Genomic DNA, 19,290 nt, shown 5'->3' on the forward strand with positions numbered 1-19,290 from the left:
TTAATCTTCTTTGGTCCAAAAGTTATATCCCTTGGCAACCAGCGCTTTTATACTTTAGTTTAAATTGTTTTGAAGATTGCACTTCCAACAGACAAGTCTCAAACTCATACTATGTAATGGATTTTTAATCTTCTTTGTTCCAAAAGTTATAACCCTTGGCAACCAGCGCTTTTATACTTTAGTTTAAATTGTTTTGAAGACTGCACTTCCAACAGACAAGTCTCAAACTCATACTATGTAATGGATTTTTTATCTTCTTTAGTCCAAAAGTTATAACCCTTGGCAACCAGCGCTTTTATACTTTAGTTTAAATTGTTCTCCAGATTCGCTGCATGCGATGATTAATTTAGATGATAGATAGCCATTTTAAATGATAATTTTATGATAATTTTTTGATCATTTTAGATGATAGATAGCCATTTTAGGGCACAAATGGCCCTACTTCGACAATGAAAAAGGAAATGAGTGAAATAGCGCTCCAAATCAATGGATTTGTTCTTGGAAAACCTCACTATCATGGATTTTTGCGGGAAAAATGTCGAGTAAAGACCAGACCTGTTTTACATGATTCGTAGCTCAGCTACGAATCATGTAAAACAGTGTATTTTTCGTTAAACCACAAAACTGCTCCATTACAAACGTTGTAATGAGGGAACTCTGCGAGTTTTAGTGAAATGAAACGCTCCGTCGTGCTAGATAGTCTAGAAACACGTAAATTTAAAACAGGTAACATTTTCTTTTAGATGACAGGTGTGTAAAAAGTGTGTAATTCTTCAGTTTCATTTTGTGAAATTTTATCGAAGAGAAAACTTGTAGTGAGTTGATTTATACATACGCCTTTAATACAACTGTCCGTAGTTACTGCTTATTTTTCCTCTCTAGTCGTTGCAGCTTGGCCAGATTCTCCTTCAAGATTGTGTTTCCTGGATCCAGCTTGGCGGCGATCTCGTAATGGAGCCTGGCCTCTGCTCGGTTTCCCTACGAAGAAATGTAACCATAATTCCTATTGAAGCACTAGTGGTCATATCAAATTTACTGGTGCCTAGTTGGCACCACTGCCTACGAGGAATTTAATCATTTACTATTCTTTTTCATTAGTGAAAGGACCTTATACAGTGGCTTGTTCATATTTTTCTTCTTTTTTTTCTTCAACCATCAGAAAACGATGAAACGAACGCACAATAAAATCCAACATAGAATACCGATCAAGTTGGCACCCTTGCCTACTATGAATTTTATCATTTATTATTCTTTTTTTATTAGCAAAAAGGTACTTCTACGGAGGCTTGTTTATTTTTTCCTTCTTTTTTCTTTTCTTCAAATATCAGAAAACGATGAAACGAACAGACAAACTAAAATTCAGCTTAGTAAACATGTCAGAGAGTTCTCATTCTAACCTCGCGTTTCAATTGGTTGATGAACTTGCTGTCTATCATCACATAGACAACGGGGTCACCTGAATAACAGTAACAGTTTCTTTCAAATATTCTACAAAAGAAACGAAAAACGAGCTAGAATAACTACTAACCTCAAGGTGGAATATAACTCCAAGATTCAAATGAGCACTGAAAAGTTGTGGATCGAGCTGGACAGCTTTCGTGTAGCTCTATTTAAGAAAAAAAAACCTTTGTCTTTAAAAATGGAACGTTTTTTGATCGAGTCTCATAAAAATGAAGCAAATCTGCCGACCGTTAAAGAATAAAAAAAAAAACCTATGAAAAAAATATCGGAAACAACGATGACTTTGTTAGAAACGCGACGGTGGAGTGGTTAGTGCTTGGACTCCGGATGGGAGGGCCTGAGTTCGAACCCTGGGCGGGTTGTTGTATTGTTTTATTTTGGAAAACATTTTAAAATCCTCTATCAACCCACCACTGGTTGAAACTATTTTTCAGGAATAATTGATGATTAACAAATTATCAAAACGTTCCTGGAGAAATGGCAGCAATCTTAGTCACAAAACGGTCACATGACACTTTATCCCCAGGGGATCTCACATAGTAAACTGCAAATTAAAAGTTTCTGGTTCCTACCTTCTTGGCCTCTTGCATTTTGTTTAAATCTTTGTAAAAATTTCCCTGAAAATAATAAAGTTCCGCATTGTTGACATGGCGCCTAAGTGCGCTTGCGATAACTTGCAGAGCCTGTGAAAGAAAAGGGAGTATGGATAATTTTTCATTAGATGGTTTACCGTAAATCCTACGTTCACGACCATTTGCCTGATCGCCACTAACTAGACCAGTAGAAAAAAAGAGAAAACAGGAGATTGGGCCAAGTAAAAGTCACCACTTTTTTTTTTTTAAAACAAAGGAACTTGTCAGAGCTCGATAAGAAATCCAATAATAATTTATATGTGACGACGAAGAAGCCAAAATAACAAGAGCTACTTCTCCTTTGAGATCCTTCTTCCGTGCAAAACTCTGCACGATTTGCACACAAGAACGTTTTTGTTCGAGTTCACAATGCGGTTTCTTAACGGACATCACTGTTCTTTCTTGTTGATCACAGAAATATATAAACCTTTAAGAGTAGCCAAATGCAATCTTGAAACATATGGATATAAAGCGTTCTCTCATAGAGCCCCTACTCTGCGGAACGCCTTGCCGGATGATATTAGGCAAGTGGACCTTTTAACAACATTTAAGTCTAAACTTAAAACCCATTTATTTAGGCGGTTGCAGTTTTTGCTTTCATTGATTTTTCACTAGTTTTTTAATTCACTTTAATTCTTAATTGATTATATTTTTCTATCACTATCATTGTAAAGCGTCGCTGGATCTTCGAGAAGCGTTGCGCGATATAAGCCATGTATTGTAAACCCCTACGAGCATGTGCTGCTATTGAAAATCGATCAAAACAAAGAATCATTTTCCAATACGAGTCGCGAAAATGAGATCGAGGCAATCAAAACTGCCAGTTAGAAAAAGAGACAAATATCATGGCGTGGGAAAAAGTGATTGGGTGTATCAATGCATCGATTGGCCAGGAGGATTGCACAAGTTTCGCGGACCACTCAAAGAAAGGTCTGTGGTCTAAAGGTCCCTAAAACAACTTACTTCATTCCATTGTCTGTTCTGAGCATACATTCCTGCTAGCGTCTTATAATTTCCGGGGTTCTGAGGATCATCTAGAACCAAGCCCTTCATGACACCAACGGCCTGATGGAGTCGGTTGGTTTGTCCGAGAAGAATTGCCTGTAGATAGAAAACAAATTTTCCTATATGTCTTGATGGAACAAACAAAAATGTAGTTGACTCTATCAAAACTTCGTTGCTTGCACACAGTAGGAATTTCTCCAAAATGTAGTAGCTATAAAAATAACTTTCAATTTATGATACCGCAGAATTTTCATTGTGAAGATCAACAGAGAAAATATATTTGCTACAGCCCAAACGTGAACCAACATACTACCACAACGGAGTTAGAAGTCAACAACGCTAAGGCACACTTAAAAACACAATTACAGTTACCCTCAACCCATTAATTGTTGCATAGTGGTCAGTGCTTCGCTCATGAAATGTAAATGTCACTCACATAATTCGAACGAGTCTCAGTATTCGTTGGTTCAAGTTCGAGTGATTCTTTCCAGGCCAGTTCCGCTTCTTTCAACTGCTGGTTGTGATAATACAGTACTCCGAGCAACTGTAATGTGCTTGGGTCTCGTCGTATTGACAAAGCTCTGCAGCGGCCAGAGATTAGATGCATGTAGGTTAGTTTACCAGACGCTGTTCGGGAAATGAACCAGCGATCCTCCGCGAAAAATGTATCGGAGATCGCAATTGGAGTAACAGCGAAAATCAAGTCCGCAGATTAGAACTTAATGCATAACAAATAGGTGAACTTACAATTTTGTGTCAAATTATCTAACTTTTGTACGAATGTGGACACAGGCATGCCTTTTTAGAAAGCTAAGAGCCTGTTGTTCGCTCCATATGGACCGACAGCTTTGGGGAAGGAGGAACTGGGAGTACGTAAATCAACGAGACAGGATGATTATCGTCTTCAAACAGAAAGAAAGATGACCTCGGGAAACATAATGCTACTGCTCATACTGAATTTTCAGATATAAACTTTATAGAGAATACTCCACAGTTTTCAAAATATTTTTCATTTACGTCAAATAATCTTAAATGTTCTGTACTTGTTCTATGCATGTCAGTGCATACCTCTTGTAAGCTATTTCTGCATCCTGAATTTTTCCATCTGCTCGCAACTGCCGAGCCATGTTAACTAAAGTCACTGTGTGATTAGGGTTGAGCTGTAGAGCTTTGTTGTAATTTTCCAAGGCTCGCTTCGTTCGACCTAACAGAGCAAAATAAGATTTAAAGCTGGTAGATCAAAGACCGTATGGCTACATAATCGCGCGAATTCCCTATGGGCATACCTGCGCACGTTATATTACGATTACAACATAAACGAAAGAGTAATAAACAATTTAAAAATACACAAATAAATAAATAAACAAATTTAAATAAATTTGATTTTGAGAATGGCACATTGACGAGACTACTATTGCAGTTGTATTTCACTGTTTCTTGTTCAAACTGGGAGAAAACTGGAGGACCGCGAAAAAACCTAGGATCAAGGATGAGATCAATATAACAACAAACGTAACGCATATGTGATTCCATGTTCAAGAATCAAACCCGGGTCGAAGCGGTGCTTGGAAAAGGTTACCTGATTGAACATGCTCTATAATGATAACTCGAATTAAAAAAAAAAAAAATACGTACAAGAGTCACCCACTCAGTTACTCCCACATACTTTTAAAATTAATGCAAACTGAGATTAGAAACTCACGTAACTAGCAAATAATTGCTTTCATTAATCTTCATATAATGTTTCAATATTCTTCTTAGCGATATTTCAGACAGGCAAAACTCTCTTTTTCGGTTTGGAGACCAAAAATGACCATTTGTAATACTGAACTGTGATATTCTGATTATTATGGCCACCGATTACACCTTAGCTAGATTATCACATTATTCAAATACTGCCACCAATTCCTCACCAATTTTACCGAGAAATACGGCATAATTGTTGTGAGCGTCGCCGTTTCTGGGCTCCAAAGTCAGCGCTTTCTTGTAAAACTCCTCAGCCTCATCAAACTTCTCTTGATCACTGAGCACACCAGCCACATTTAAAACTGCATCTAAATACCTTGGATTCAACCTGACAAAAAGGATCATTTCCAAAACAAGATTATTTAAATTAGTATTTAGAGACTTGCAAAAAAGACAAAAAAAGAGTGAAAAAAAGTGTAGAAAATGGTGTTTAGCAGCGAAATCTTTGAGTGGATGAATGTTTCTGTCGTTTACCTGATGGCTTCTTTAAGCATTGTTTCGGCCTCTGAGAGACGCTTTAATGACCTTAAAAAGGAAAAGCATGTGATGAGTTCATAACTCACGGATTAAAAATTTGTCGCTGTTCGGAATTTCAAACCACATTACCAACCAGGCAAGCAGGTACACAGACGTAGAGACGGATGAATACAGGATAGGTGGGTAAGAGGGCGGGTGTAAGAATGGAGAGACAGACAGACAGACAGATGGACAGGCCGATAGACAGAGCGTTATGCAGACAAAAGACAGACAGACAGACAAACAGAACACTGACAGACTGACAAACAGGAGACGAACAGACAGACAAACAGACAGACTGATAATCACCTAATCAGTAACGTAAATCAGTTGCTGTGTGCCACTGTGTGCCGAGACGAGATCAACTTCCAGACCCCTCTAAAGTAAAAGTGGATTCAATCTACTTACGCCAAACGAGTTCCAAGATTGAAGTACGAGTTTGCATGATATGGATCATTCTTGATGGCTTCAGAAAAGTGCTGCATTGCTTCCTAATCGGGTAAAAGATATATCTGTTTAACCCATTAACTCTTTAGAGTGACCAGCATCTAATTTCTCCTTACAATATCAACCCTGAATCACACATTTAGGTCAGGAGAATAAAGGAATTGATCATCAACAAAACCTCTTGATTGTTAAACGCTTTCTCCTTATCAGTACTTTAGAAAATGTATTAAGAACAGTATGGAGAAAATGCATACTGGTGTTAGGGTGAAAATGGTTAACAGTCGGTGCACTAAACGCTGGCTTTTCTGGCCAAGGTCAATGTGTTGTATTCCCGTGGAAGACTAAACAGTGTCACTCACAGTGCCTGACTCCTCCGAGGACTATAAATGGACACCAACTGACTGTCAGAGAAAGCTGACAAAAAGCCACGGGGGAGGGAGATAACGTAGGGGGGAGGGGGGGTAGCGACACTCCTACTTGCTTCATGCTATAGAACCCAGGACAGTGCCTCTATTCTCAGGAGTATACATGGAAACCAGCTGACGGTCAGGGAAATGCTACGGTGGGGGAGTGGGGAGGTGTGCCTTGTCAGCGACAGGAATCCCATCCAGGAAGGGTAGAAACACTTTTACTAGCTTCATGCTCTAGAACCCGGAGTTAGTTTGGACATAGTGGGCCAAGTGTCTCAGGTGTACGACCAGAAAATTAGTAAATCATAATTTCAAGACGAATGCTTGGAATGCTTTCATAAGTACACATCTACCTGATCGTTTTCCAAAAGGGTACCGAGGTTGTTATGAGCACTGACATGATTCGGTGCCAACCTGATTGAGCAAAAATAGAAGGTCGTTACATCCTTGAATTTGGTTTACTTGTTTCAGTTATTTCCAAATTACTGACGTAAGATCAATCTCAAGTTAAACAAGCATACGGTTGGACAATACACGTAATTTGTGTGTGCTGTTAGACAGACTATTGGTTGATTTTTATGTGAAAAAAATTCAACCTCAGCTTCTCTCATTAAAACATTTTCACAAGATATTTAGACCCTAAAAAGTTGACAAAGAAGAGTTGAAACTCACCTAAGTGCAGTTTCATAGTGATATATGGCCTCTTTAGCCCTTCCAGCATCTTTTAGAAAATTAGCAAAGTTATAATGTGCTTTAGCATTATGAGGAAGAGTTTCAATTCCAGACCTGAAAAAAAAAGAAAAAGAACTAGACTCATAGTGTTACTATGATGCACCGCGGGCGTGCAGCGACACGGAGCAATCACGCGTACCTGTTTTAACAATTTTGACCTAGAAAAGTTTGAGATGATTTCTGACCATCTCTTCCTCGGCAAACATATCACACAGGAATGAAGCGCCGTTAAAAAATGAAAAACTCTACATCTCTTGCCATCTTTTAAACTCAAAACCACACATTTTGTATTTCAAAAGTTGGAGAACTCTACAGAATTCCAATGTTTTTTCATCCGTCATTTTATTTTCAAGAAATGCTAGGTCTCCTTCCTCTGGACCGTTTTATTGCAAAGATCACCGCACTCTGAGTAACAAGTTGCTGTGACATGGAGAAGTTAACAGGTCACCAAGGCAATAATCGCTACTTGCGACAAGAGCAATTCTTGTCACAATTCGCTGTCCCAGCGAGAGGATTTTGTTTCCGAAACACGTCTCACTAATCCAAGGTGAAGTGAATTCACACACTAATCCAAGGTGAAGTGAATTCACGTGTTAATGTCAGCTGTACTTGTTTGGAAGGAAATACACATGAAGCGTACTTGAGAATCAATGCAGCAACATGTCGCTTGACATGAATCACCTTGCATTCGTAAATCTCAAAATTTTTCATAATTTTACCTGAATAAGGCCTCCCTATTGCTCCAAACGCGATTCCGCACCACAGTTTTCCAGCAGAAAAGTCCTATTAACACAAATACCCCTGATAATAAAACCTTTTGCAGGAGATTCATTCGTACTTCTGTACATCTATCTTTGATTGCCACTTTACCATTGGGTACCAAAACCGATGCCAGTTTGTTGAACCCACAAACAACGAGCATACAAAAGCCCATGCTACAAGATAAGAGAAAGCAGAGATTTATCAATATCACTGCAAATACATCTTGCTCAGACAAAAAAGCTCTACACAATAAGTAATTATCATTAACGGAAATACCTCTGTTTTCTCTATTGCCACATGAGTTTAAATTGCTCTTGCAAGTTAACATAACTCTAAAAGCATCAATTTAATTTCTTTAGTATTATTAGCTTTTTTTGCATTAGGTTTTTATCATATCTTGATTTTGCTTTGTTTTGTTTCTTTCCTTTTTTTCCTCAATATTCTATTTCACCAATCAAACAGGTTAAGTTTACTTTAAAGTATATTTCCATGGTCAAGGTAGCCTTTTTTGAGTCCACCGAACGCCGTCAAGTCACATAAACAAATCAAGTCACGAAAGTCAAATCCCGTCACGTGAAGTCACGTCAACACACGTCACTTCGCCGGCGCCAAATCAAAGAGGGGGGAAGGAGGTTATTGCGTGATACGGGATAACATGATTTTTAATTTTCGTGACCCGTGAAAATACGAAATTAAAACCTCGTGAACTGTTAATTTTTGGCTTTTCGCGACACGTGAAACTTACAGTCGTACATCTAACTTTTCGTGATGCGTTATTTCAACTTTTTGATATTCGTGAAACGTGCGCAAGACCCTTTTAACCCTCTTTTAGCCCCCTCATCAAATGACTTTAAGTCTGGTTAGGATTTCGTGACACTTGTGTCTTCCAATTAAAGTACTCTCTGTGACATTGCATAGCATACCTTGGTATGTAAAGTATTCTCTCAGCAACAACAAATCCAACTCTGAAGAACAGGTTAGAGGCTGGAAGGAAAGGAATACCCAACATGGCCAGAGATAAAACAAGAACATCTTGATCAGGTGACTACCGAGAAAAAATAGAGAGCTCTGTTATCAGATATCGACTCATTATCCATACAATACAATACAACAATACAATACAGTAACTTTATTTAAACTTGAATTAAAGATAGCAAATACTTGCTAATATCTCCAAGTAAAGATATTGAAATTACTAAAATACAATAATACAATAAAAGAAAATTAAGTAATATATACATGCATAAATAAATTTATATGTATAAATAAATTTAAATGTGACTAATAAGTTAAAAATTTAAAATATTATTTACTGCAAAAGGTACAACAGTCAATGTCAAATTTCATTTTGGAAATTTCCAATTTACATTTACTTAATTCAGGCATCGATCTCATGTAGTTAGGAAGAGAATTCCATAAGTTACTGCCCTGATAAACAAGAAAGTGAAGACCATAAGTAGTAGTGTTTACTCTAGGTACAGTAAGAATATTGTAGCCTCACATACCCCCTTGAACTCCCAAGATCTCGTTAGTGAGTCTCCTTATTCTCTGTGATTCAATTCTTATGATGCTAATTTGGAGAATTTTGTACAAAATCAACCAAAAATCTGCTAATTGATATTCTCCTTTGTTTTCATCACTTGTCTGCTTGATATTGTATTGATATTGTAAAGGAGAAATTCTTTGTTAGTCACTCAAGGGAGCAAAAGGCTTAACATGACAATTGCAAATAAGTGCCCTCTCCATAGGAAGGAAAAGTTAATAATTGCCAAGTCTCAAATAAGCACTCACTATCCCCCCCCCCCCCACAGAAAAAACTGTGGTGTACAGGAGGAGTATTGTTTATTATTTCTCATGTAGCTCACAATCTCTAAATATACTGTCTATGGCACACATCTTCAGGTTATGTTATTATTTATTGTTCATTGCAAAATAAACTTATTACTTGCTGAAACTGGTGAAAATTAAAAAATTGCTCAGCCTCAAATGATCACCCACTCTCAGATTACGATCACCAGTACTAGGCAAAGGAACATTAAATCAAACTACAATATGATTGAAGGTAAATGCAGATGTAGGTAGAAATTACTGATTACCGGGGTCTTATTGGATAACACAGCAGAGTAAAACAGAAGAGCTGCTACCATGACAAACACCAGTGTGGCTAAGTTTCGGGAATCTATCAGTGACTCCACAAGAGGTATGCTTCCCATCTGCCAATCATAGCTCAACACACTTGGCGACAAAAGTAACCAAGAGTTGAATGCAATTAGATACAAGTAAGTCATAATGCGAGTACTAAGAGAGTCTGAAAATGAGGCAGGATTGTCCTGAACTGTAAAATATGGTAGATTTCCTCCAAGCATCCATACTCTGAATGCCATAAGACAGAAAACCTGCGACATAAAAAAATAATATTAAGGTTTACCTCAAGTGCCGGGGCAAATACAGTCCAATACTTAACCACTGAGGTACAGAGAACCTCTATCACGAGCTTCATTAGGTTTGAGGTCCCAACCAGGTGAAAACACATTAAAAAATACATGTTTGGGTTGTACTCATTTGAGCATGTTGGGAATATCTAATTCCCAAGATTAACTTTCTTTTCTCCTCTTTCTACAATCAAAAATGAAAAATATCTAGCTCTAGATCCATGTTACATTGGGACAATACCAATAGGATGCTAAAGAGTCACATCTTTCATTAATAAAAAGTGAGAAGATGATGATGATGATGATGACAAATATGACAACAAGGAAGACGAGGTAGAGGAAAGGGGTTATTAAACAAGGCATTGTATTTGAGATTTTACTCCACTTTAAAACTACAAATGTTATTCTTTAGGAAAGAAAGAAAGAAATAAATACAAAAGTGAAAGAAATACCCACCCACGTGTAGCAAAATAATCGAGTCGGGTGGTTGCAGACAACATTAGAATATATCAAGGAGGTTGGAAATAAAAGTTATAAGGAGATTACAATATTGTTAATTTAGAGAAGTGAAATTGATTTAAATAAGTATATGGTTATGAGTAACAACAAAGCAAAAAAATTATTTTAAAGTATGAATAGGTTACAGAAGGTTATTGATATAGAAGGAGCTATAATTTTAGTTCCATAAGTCCAGCAGTCATTTTAACAACAATCGATTTTTTAGAGTCATGATAGTTTTCATTGTTGAGTAGTTACAAAAGTGTATGGACTTTTTTGCTAAAAGTCCTTTTAGGCAATTAGCACAAGCTACATGGAAGATTATTCCATACTTTAGGACCAAGTCTTGAAAATGAAGACAGTTGTTGGTTAAGCCTTGATTTGTTGACATAATAATTGCCAGGCATTAGAATTTCTCAGTCTTCTTCTAAATTCCTTGCCCTGCAAAAACTACAGTGTCGAGCGATTTCCACCCCTCAATTAAGACAGTGTTATCTAAATCTCCTAGAAATCCTCATGGGACTCTAAGTCCAGACATATACTTCCACACTGATCACAATTATGCTTTTGAACAAGTTTACTGAGCACTTACTGCTACAGAGAGTACAATTATTCTTATTAGTACATGCTTCAATGTTGTAGCTTCCTTTCCCACTGACACAGCCCTTTCCCTGATGGCTCTGCAGGTCAATAAAGTCAAAGAGAAAGATGGGCTGTTGTTACAATATGGCAACTTACTAAAAGATATTTGTACAAAGATTTAGAAACACAAATTAGAAACATTAAAATCATGAGAACAAAAGAAAGTCACTTCTCTAATGGAATAACATCTAAAAATAAAAGATCTCATTCACTTAAATAGCCCATTTCCGAATTACCCTTGGCCTCTTTTTCAAAACGAGGCCTGGTGCTCAACCGTTCTTGTGAAAATGAGTTTAATTTGCATGTGAATGAAAACTTATAATCATATGAAAGGATGAGCGCCAGGACTCGTTTTGAAAATGAGGCCATAGGTAATTCGGAAATGGGCTATTGCTTTATCTTGATTTTCTACTAACTTGAGATAATTATAATAATAATAATAATAATAATAATAATAACAATAAATACATAAGTTGAAACTCTCCCTAAGGGGCTTTTCAGCCACAATGTAAACTAACTTAGTGCTTAAAAATCCTCACTGGCAGGAGGCAGACCAGTGCGCTATTTACAGAGCGCAGCTGAGGAGTTGAACTAGGGGCAACCGAGAACAAATCCAGTGAGTGGCAGGGTGGAGGACTTGAACCCGCGACACTGGATTACAATTCCAGCACCCTAACAACTCGGCCACGCCATCTCCTCCTGACATGAGGCTAAAATTTACCACTAAGGATTTTTCAGTGATTTAATGTCACCTGCACTGTAACTACAACTTCTTGTAATCTTAGACTTTTTTTTTTCGACACTTGGAAAGTAATGGAACAGTTCACAGAAGTTCCACTGTTTTACACAATTTATGCTAGCAATGATGTGTATTTTTTACAAAAAAGCAAAAACAGGTCAGAACAGAATAATAAAGAATCTGGGATAACAACATGATCAGGATGTCACTTACCTCCAAGTTAAATTCTTGTTAACAACCATACAATCATAAACAAAGCACACACCAAACACAGTTATACCATGCTCCTTTACTAGCATTGCCATGGCACCAAGAACCACACAAGTAATTGTGCACATTATCTGGCTACAGCCTTTGCTTTGTTCAGACCTATACAATGATAAAAATTAAAAACAGACAACTCAGAAATTGAGGTGATTGAAATGTTACATACATCGCAAAGACTTTGAAAAATGAAATTCACCTTACAAATGCAAGGAATGCAAGCAGAAAGAGCAAACATGCCATTACATCAGCACGTCCTACGACTCCCGTTACCTGAGGAGATAACATATTGATAAATTTCATGAAAATAACAGAAACTTGAAATGGGCCTAATGTTTCATTCTATTATAAGCATACGTTAACCAAACAATGCACATAAAGCACACCAAAAATTGCATGCAAGTGCAAATAAAAAAAGTCTGTGCGTCAAAATTTGCACACGCGCGCATAAGTTTGACAAATCTGCCTCATTAGTACGTACGAGCTGGCAGGCCTTTTTGTTTTACTATTGTTGACAGTTTATTGTTTTGAAGAAGAGGGTTCAATGTAATGGCACTAAAATACTTCACAGCACCAATGACAAGCAAAATTGTTCATTTCATTCACCATTTGAACTGACCCTCTCAATATGCAATCACATATTATTAATGCACCATCATAATCACAAAAAAATTAAATGATTCATGATTTTTCAATGGATATTCTTTTATCAATTGAAAATAGCTTTTGTTGGCTCTTGAATTCCCTTTTCAAATTGATATATGTGGCAGTTTAGGGAATTTTTGGACTTTATCAAAGGAAGTGGGCATGGTCATTATCCAAAAATTTGAGACCACTCCATTTTTCAATGATATCTCAATACAAGCCCCCAGCCCCCGAAGACATAAAGGAATTCTGGGATACAACAAGGGAAAATAAGACAGTCAGAATACCATAATCCACCCAATGATTAAACATAGCCCCTTCCCCACCCCTCTCCCTCTTAAACATGGTTCTGAGGGAGGAAAGGGAGGGTTGCAAATTTTCTGAACTGGACCAGCTATTTCACACAAGCCCTCACAGATTATTCATACAGACCTATGATGATAAATAAATAAGTATCAAACATTCAGGAATAACGTGATATTCTTGCATAACAGCTGATAAATTCATCAACGAAAAGCTTCAATGTTGCAAAACTGCGCACGTGTAAGCTTACATGTACACTGGTTTCACTCATAAACCCTTAAATTCCCAGGAGGGATTAACATGTAACTTTTCCCTATAATATCCATACTTTATCCAGGAAACAGGTAATGATAGTGTTTAAAAATAGTCAGGTAGAGGTTGTTATCTAGATTCAACACCAAATTCTCGTGACTAATCAATTAAAGAGGGGATGTGTAGCAGCTAGAGGAGGGAATTAACAATTAAGTCTTGGGAATTGGAGGATTATTAAAGAGTGGTAGGTCCTGAACTTACAGCTTCTGTATGAACAGGATGCGTTGCAAACAGAATTCCTGCGATAAATGCAAGTGCACTGGACTTGAAGGCCACCACGTTGCACATATAAGTATACAACAAGCAAACCAATCCATGAAGAACAACATTAACAGCATGATATCCAAACGGTTTTAACCCATGTATCGCGAAGTTCATTCGAAATGTTAAGACACACAGCGGTCTGTATGACTTATGACTTGTATTACTCCACATTGGCTTGCCCCAGAAGTCATTGGAGAATATGTTTGCCAGCGGAGCTTCAGAGCGAATGTCCATGTTTTCCTTGATCGCAAAAATGTCATCATGTACTAAGTCGTAATCCAAGCTGTTCAGATAACAAGCTACTGAAGTAAAAGCAATTACTCCATACACCAGACTCTTAGGTAAGTTCGGTAAATGCATAATGGAGAGATCGTAGCTTTTATCGTTGTTAAGAGGTCTTGCTGCCCTTTCATCTTGTAACTTCAAATTCGCCGCCATATTGAACCTGAGTCATCCCAGATTGCATTGCGGCAGATCAACTACAGTCCAACCCTCCTCTCCCCTCCTTTTACAGAAATGCGTTTCAATTGTCACTATAGCAACGATGATTGCTCAGTTGACGTCCAAGATGGCGGACGAAGAGGTCAATAGACGGCCTTTCTCTTGTCCAGTTGGACCCCTTAGCGACCGTAAACTAAGCGCTGAAAAACTCCCAGGCACAAGACCATTCTCAATGGGTGCAATGGAAGAAGGAGGTGAAGAAGAAATGCCAGATGAACTTCTAGAAGAGATTTTGATCGAGCGTGCAAAAGAAGGAGAGAGTCTTGCAAAATTTCAACTCGGGCAGTTCTACTTCGAGCGGGAAATCTATGATAAAGCTTTGATTTCCTTTGAAAGAATCAAGAGCACTGATTTTCAAGCAAAATATCAACTTGGAGTTATGTACTATGATGGCATTGGGACGAAGGCGAACCCGGTAAGGTTTGAATTGATTCGAAACTAGAGCTAATTAAGGTTGATCGTAACAATTGGATCGTAATGATTGTTTACATGATTGGATTGAAACTCAGGATGTTTATAATATGAAACAAATCTCTGGCTAATTTGGGCTTTTTCGAGGACCATTCTTTTACTTGCTATCGTCTGGCCGCTGTGATTTTTTGCTCTTTGTTTTTGTTTATTAAACACAGAAGTCATGTCATGTACGCACAGCCGTGGGTATATAATTATACACCATTATTAGTGACTAATAAAGAATTAGGTAGAACTTACGCACCGGCTATGTTATCAAAATTTTGTTTAAGGAATGGAATTACCTTACAGTTAACTAGAAATAGTGTTGCAAACATTTCTTGTCCGTGTAAGATGACATAATGCCATCTTGGACTTTATAAGAAATGTTTGGTACACTGTAGCTCATGATGGTCGACTTAATAATAATAATAATAATAATAATAATAATAATAATAATAATAATAATAACAATAACATCTTTATTTAGACACGATAATGTTTAAAGCTGAACAACTTGTGGGGTTGTGAGTAAATGCGAATAAACTCTAAATTAAATAAATTCAAATGATGATGGTTTTTGAGGAGAGGGGAAAACCGGAGTACCCGGAGAAAAACCTCTCGGAGCAGAGTAGAAAACCAACAAACTCAATCCACTTATGACACCAGGTCCAGGAATCGAACCCGGGACACATTGGTGGAAGGCGAGTGCTCTCACCACTACGCCAACCCTGCTCCCCCATGTCTTGGGCCAAGGCAAGAACAGAAGAATTTGTAAACATGTTAAAAAAATCAACTTTTCATCTCAGTGTAACCTCAGCTAGTGTAGGTTTTTTTTTTGTGTAAACCCTCCTTAACCATTGAAATCCAAGAGGTAATTAGTGATTGATTGATGTGTAACTTCTCCCTATAAATTGCCCATTCATTACCTAGCAAACAGGTAATGAGAATACTCAAACAGGTAGAAGTCGTCATATTGATTTAACACTAAATTCTTGTAACTGGTTTAGAAGGAGATGTGTGGCAGCTAGATGGGAGAATTAAAAATCAAATCTTTAGTGTGAAAGAGTTATTTCTTGAAGTATTTTCATCTATTTTACTTTTTTCCATGCATCGATCAGGAAAAAGGATTTCACTTCCTCAAAGAAATTGCACAGTCCAAAAGTCCTGATGCAGCTCACCTCATACCTTTTGCCCAGTATAATGTGGGAAGAGCTTATTATGAAGGGTTTGGTGTCAAACAGTCTGATCTGGAAGCAGAGAGATGGTTTCTTGAGGCAGCGAGAGATGGTGAACCAACAGGCAGCATCAAGGCACAAACAGTTTTGGGTTTGTTCTACTCCAGACCTGGTGAAGACTCTTTTGATTTACAGAAGGTTTGTTAGCAGTTGTTAACGTATCTTAAAACTGGACAGCATTTAAGCCACCACCAACCTGTTGCAAGGGTTCATTTTATAGTAAAACAGGGTACAATTATTATAGTATATAATTATATAATTATATAGTACATAAATTATAGTAAATGTTGCATATGTAGTATTAGTATACACCACACAAGTAAATAATACTTTCATGCTCTGATTGGCTAGTTCGGAGGTCAATAACAAGTGTTATTCACCTCTGTGCAGCCAAAAGACAAAATTGCGTGCCAAGAGTTAAATTTCCAACCATTTTTTGTTATATTGACAGAAATAAACTTGATTTTTTGGTATCAGTGTGTGGTATATACATGTACTAATCAAGACAATTATTCGCCTCAGATGAAAGTGGTGGATATTTACCTCGCCACTTCGTGGCTTGGTAAATGCTTGATGAACCTGACCAGACCCAAACATCCCTCTTTTTTCACCCTCCTGCAACTTTTGAGCCATTTGGTATCAAGCTCTGTTTTGATATCAAGTTCCATTATACTTTCATGCTCTACTTTACTATCAAGCTCTGTTTTACTGTCATGCTCACTTTTACCAACTTAACCACTGGCCTAAAACAGGCAATAGCCACTGCTTACAGCAGAGTTATTTTTTAATGTTATAAACCAGAAGATGGGTTAGTCCAAAAATTAAGCCCTGCCTTTGTCTTATTCTGGCTTTTTATCTTTAAGACATCAAATTAAACTAGGAATTTTCATTTCCTCTCATCGTATATTTCTTTAGGCTTACTTTTGGCATCAAGAAGCCACAGGTAATGGGAGCCTGGAGTCACAAGGTACATACAATGTTTGATTAAAATGTATTAATTTCATTGCAACCACTTTGATAATCCATGTTTTGTGAAATCACAAGAATTTAGAGTATTTTGTGTGCTTGTATGTAATATAATACTTCTTTCCTGATACCATCAGGTGCATTGGGGGTAATGTATGAATATGGTATTGGTTTGCGGCGAGACGGAGAAGCAGCTTTCAAGTGTCTTAAAGAGGCAGCAACCAGAGGCAATGTTTATGCCCAAGGAAACTTGGCTGTTCATTATTACAGGAGAAAACTGTTGAATAAGGCTGCAGATGTAGCAAAAAGGTGTCATGTACATATCATTGTTATTTTATGTTAATGTCTTTGCCACTAGCAACTGTAGTACTGTAATTTTTGGGGTTAGAGCGAATTCAAGAAAAAAGATTGCTCTGAAGGGCGGGAAAGTCTAGTGTTATCCTCATGTCAACATTAGCTCACTTTGTCTGTCTTTTTTTGTGTTTGTTTTTTTGCTTACAAATCCTCATCATGCAGTGTTGGAGAGCAAGAGGACATCGAAGGTCTTGCTCTTGAGACGGATTGTCTACCACGCTACGTGGCTAAAGGAATCGCTTTAGGATGTTTTGTTTTTGCACGTTGTTTACATCACGGCTGGGGAGTAGAGCAAAATAGAGAGCAAGCAAAGAGATGGTATAGCAGGGTAAGTTTGACAGAGCGCATTGCGATTGAATGTTGTTATTTAAACAAAACCAAAGTAATGACGACAGCCAATCGGAAGAAAGGAAATACCTCAAAGGACCAATGAGAACACAGTAAATCCGAGGAAACCGCCTAAAGCGCGCGAAAACGCGGGCGACCAAATCGTGATTTATTTTATTTTTGAATCTAATTGGTTGAGAGAGTGGTGTGAATTTTCCGGACCAATCACAGAGTAAAGAAAAGCTAAAACAAAGCAGCTCCGCGTTACTTTCGACATTGCTCTAGAACAATTTACAACTCAGTGGCGGGATTAATGGCTTTGGTTTTGCTATACTTCGCTATGCGATTAATTGTGATCCAGCAAACCGCTTACTAAAGGCTATGAAAAATTCAACAAACGTTCGTTGACTCTTTGTGACTTTTTCCATTCTTCGTTATAACCGTTGTTGGTTTGATGACAAGCAATCTAAATTCGCTCTAGTTAAAAAATAAAAGGCATAGTGTTAACAAAAATAATCAACCAAAGAGCAGTGTGGAAAGAGAGGTTTTACAGTTAAACTGCCTGTATCAGTAGAGCGCCCCATATAATTTCCCATGGACCTTAAGTTATATAGTTAGGATTATATAGAGTTGCTATCCCCGCTTGAAAATTTCCTTTATTGCTATGGCCAGTGAATATCATTTTTTTTTTTTTCATATTAAACGTAGAACAAAGGCGTATCTTATACTTCCCAAAATCATGATACCTTTTGTCCACCATGTCTAATTCGCTGTGGCAACGCACTCTGCCACAAAAAAAAAAATGAAAATATATCTGTTTGATCCTCTCTCCTCCAGGCCGGTTCCTTTGATCTCGACGTAGTGGCCAGACTGCAAGACGAAATGACTTATGGTTACATATGACGTTTCGCCCACAAAACGTGACGTACAGATGTGTTGCGATAGTGTACATGATGTCATCCTCAGCGATTCGATAGAACAAGTTCTCTGTCGCATGGAATATTCGTGGAACGATCAAAAGGGAGAGAGAACCTTGCTTGTTTCGAGCTTTTGTAGTCGTCAGCCAAGAATGAATATACAAACAAATTCACAGATTGAACTGAACTTGATTTTGCGTCTGGCTATAAATTTGCAATTTCTTCTCGAAAGTGTGTGTTTCATATCCATTTAATATATTCTTGCTTACCCAATGAAGCTAAGCGAGCAGCTTTAATAAACCTTTTCTTTTAAATCTATTCTAAATTATGTAAACTCAGACTAACGATGCGTATGTATATAGTTTGCTCCAGAGCAAAGTAAATCATATAAAGTATTTATTTTGGTTTGCCTGTTTTTAGCTGAGTTAAATAAAGTGCTCTGAAGCGAAAGAAGATTTATGGACTGAACTGTTGTCGGTTTCTAAAGCAAATAGGCAACTAGTTTTTACCCCAAAATTTGATGGCGGCTCCCTTGAGAAGTTAAGACAAAGCACAGGCGAACGATCGAAATTCATCGGGGGGTTCTTCGGTCTAATTATTGCCTCGAACACTCACATACGTAACATGCAGTGGTATGCAAGCAGAAACCAAAGAAAATTCTTGCCTGTATGAATTTTACCGAACGATCTAGAACAAGTGTCACCTACGATATTCATAAAATGAGAAA

General features: G+C 37.6%; 2 protein-coding genes across 3 annotated transcripts in view; one reads left to right on the plus strand and one right to left on the minus strand.

Annotated features, from left to right (window-relative positions):
• LOC111333411 (protein O-mannosyl-transferase TMTC1) overlaps window positions 1–14,269 on the minus strand; it is a 56,278-nt gene extending 42,009 nt beyond the window's left edge. The window contains exons 1-18 of one of the 2 annotated variants that reach the window (XM_088725443.1): window positions 13,748–14,269; window positions 12,486–12,559; window positions 12,236–12,391; window positions 11,234–11,321; window positions 9,808–10,107; window positions 8,635–8,756; window positions 7,669–7,884; window positions 6,890–7,003; window positions 6,571–6,631; window positions 5,769–5,851; window positions 5,319–5,369; window positions 5,012–5,172; window positions 4,167–4,302; window positions 3,535–3,679; window positions 3,057–3,194; window positions 2,034–2,144; window positions 1,529–1,606; window positions 836–978 (exon numbers count right to left, since the gene is read on the minus strand). In XM_088725443.1, the coding sequence (XP_088581569.1) occupies window positions 859–978; window positions 1,529–1,606; window positions 2,034–2,144; window positions 3,057–3,194; window positions 3,535–3,679; window positions 4,167–4,302; window positions 5,012–5,172; window positions 5,319–5,369; window positions 5,769–5,851; window positions 6,571–6,631; window positions 6,890–7,003; window positions 7,669–7,884; window positions 8,635–8,756; window positions 9,808–10,107; window positions 11,234–11,321; window positions 12,236–12,391; window positions 12,486–12,559; window positions 13,748–14,248 (2,655 nt within the window). In that variant the 5' untranslated portion in view covers window positions 14,249–14,269 and the 3' untranslated portion in view covers window positions 836–858. Of the gene's footprint in view, window positions 979–1,528; window positions 1,607–2,033; window positions 2,145–3,056; window positions 3,195–3,534; window positions 3,680–4,166; window positions 4,303–5,011; window positions 5,173–5,318; window positions 5,370–5,768; window positions 5,852–6,570; window positions 6,632–6,889; window positions 7,004–7,668; window positions 7,885–8,634; window positions 8,757–9,807; window positions 10,108–11,233; window positions 11,322–12,235; window positions 12,392–12,485; window positions 12,560–13,747 lie in introns of both variants that reach the window. The other variant, XM_022938975.2, reaches the window with a different exon arrangement.
• A 90-nt stretch (window positions 14,270–14,359) lies between these two features.
• Window positions 14,360–19,018, plus strand: LOC111333388 (LRP2-binding protein-like). Its single transcript, XM_022938937.2, has 6 exons — window positions 14,360–14,726; window positions 15,883–16,137; window positions 16,915–16,966; window positions 17,103–17,274; window positions 17,482–17,647; window positions 18,484–19,018. The coding sequence occupies exons 1-6, from the start codon at window positions 14,379–14,381 to the stop codon at window positions 18,547–18,549; spliced, it is 1,059 nt and encodes a 352-aa protein (XP_022794672.2). The 5' UTR covers window positions 14,360–14,378; the 3' UTR covers window positions 18,550–19,018.
• The last annotated feature ends 272 nt before the right edge of the window (window positions 19,019–19,290 follow it).

The sequence above is a fragment of the Stylophora pistillata genome, chromosome 1 (assembly GCF_964205215.1).
Source record: "Stylophora pistillata chromosome 1, jaStyPist1.2, whole genome shotgun sequence".
In the NCBI taxonomy this organism is placed as follows: domain Eukaryota; kingdom Metazoa; phylum Cnidaria; class Anthozoa; order Scleractinia; family Pocilloporidae; genus Stylophora; species Stylophora pistillata.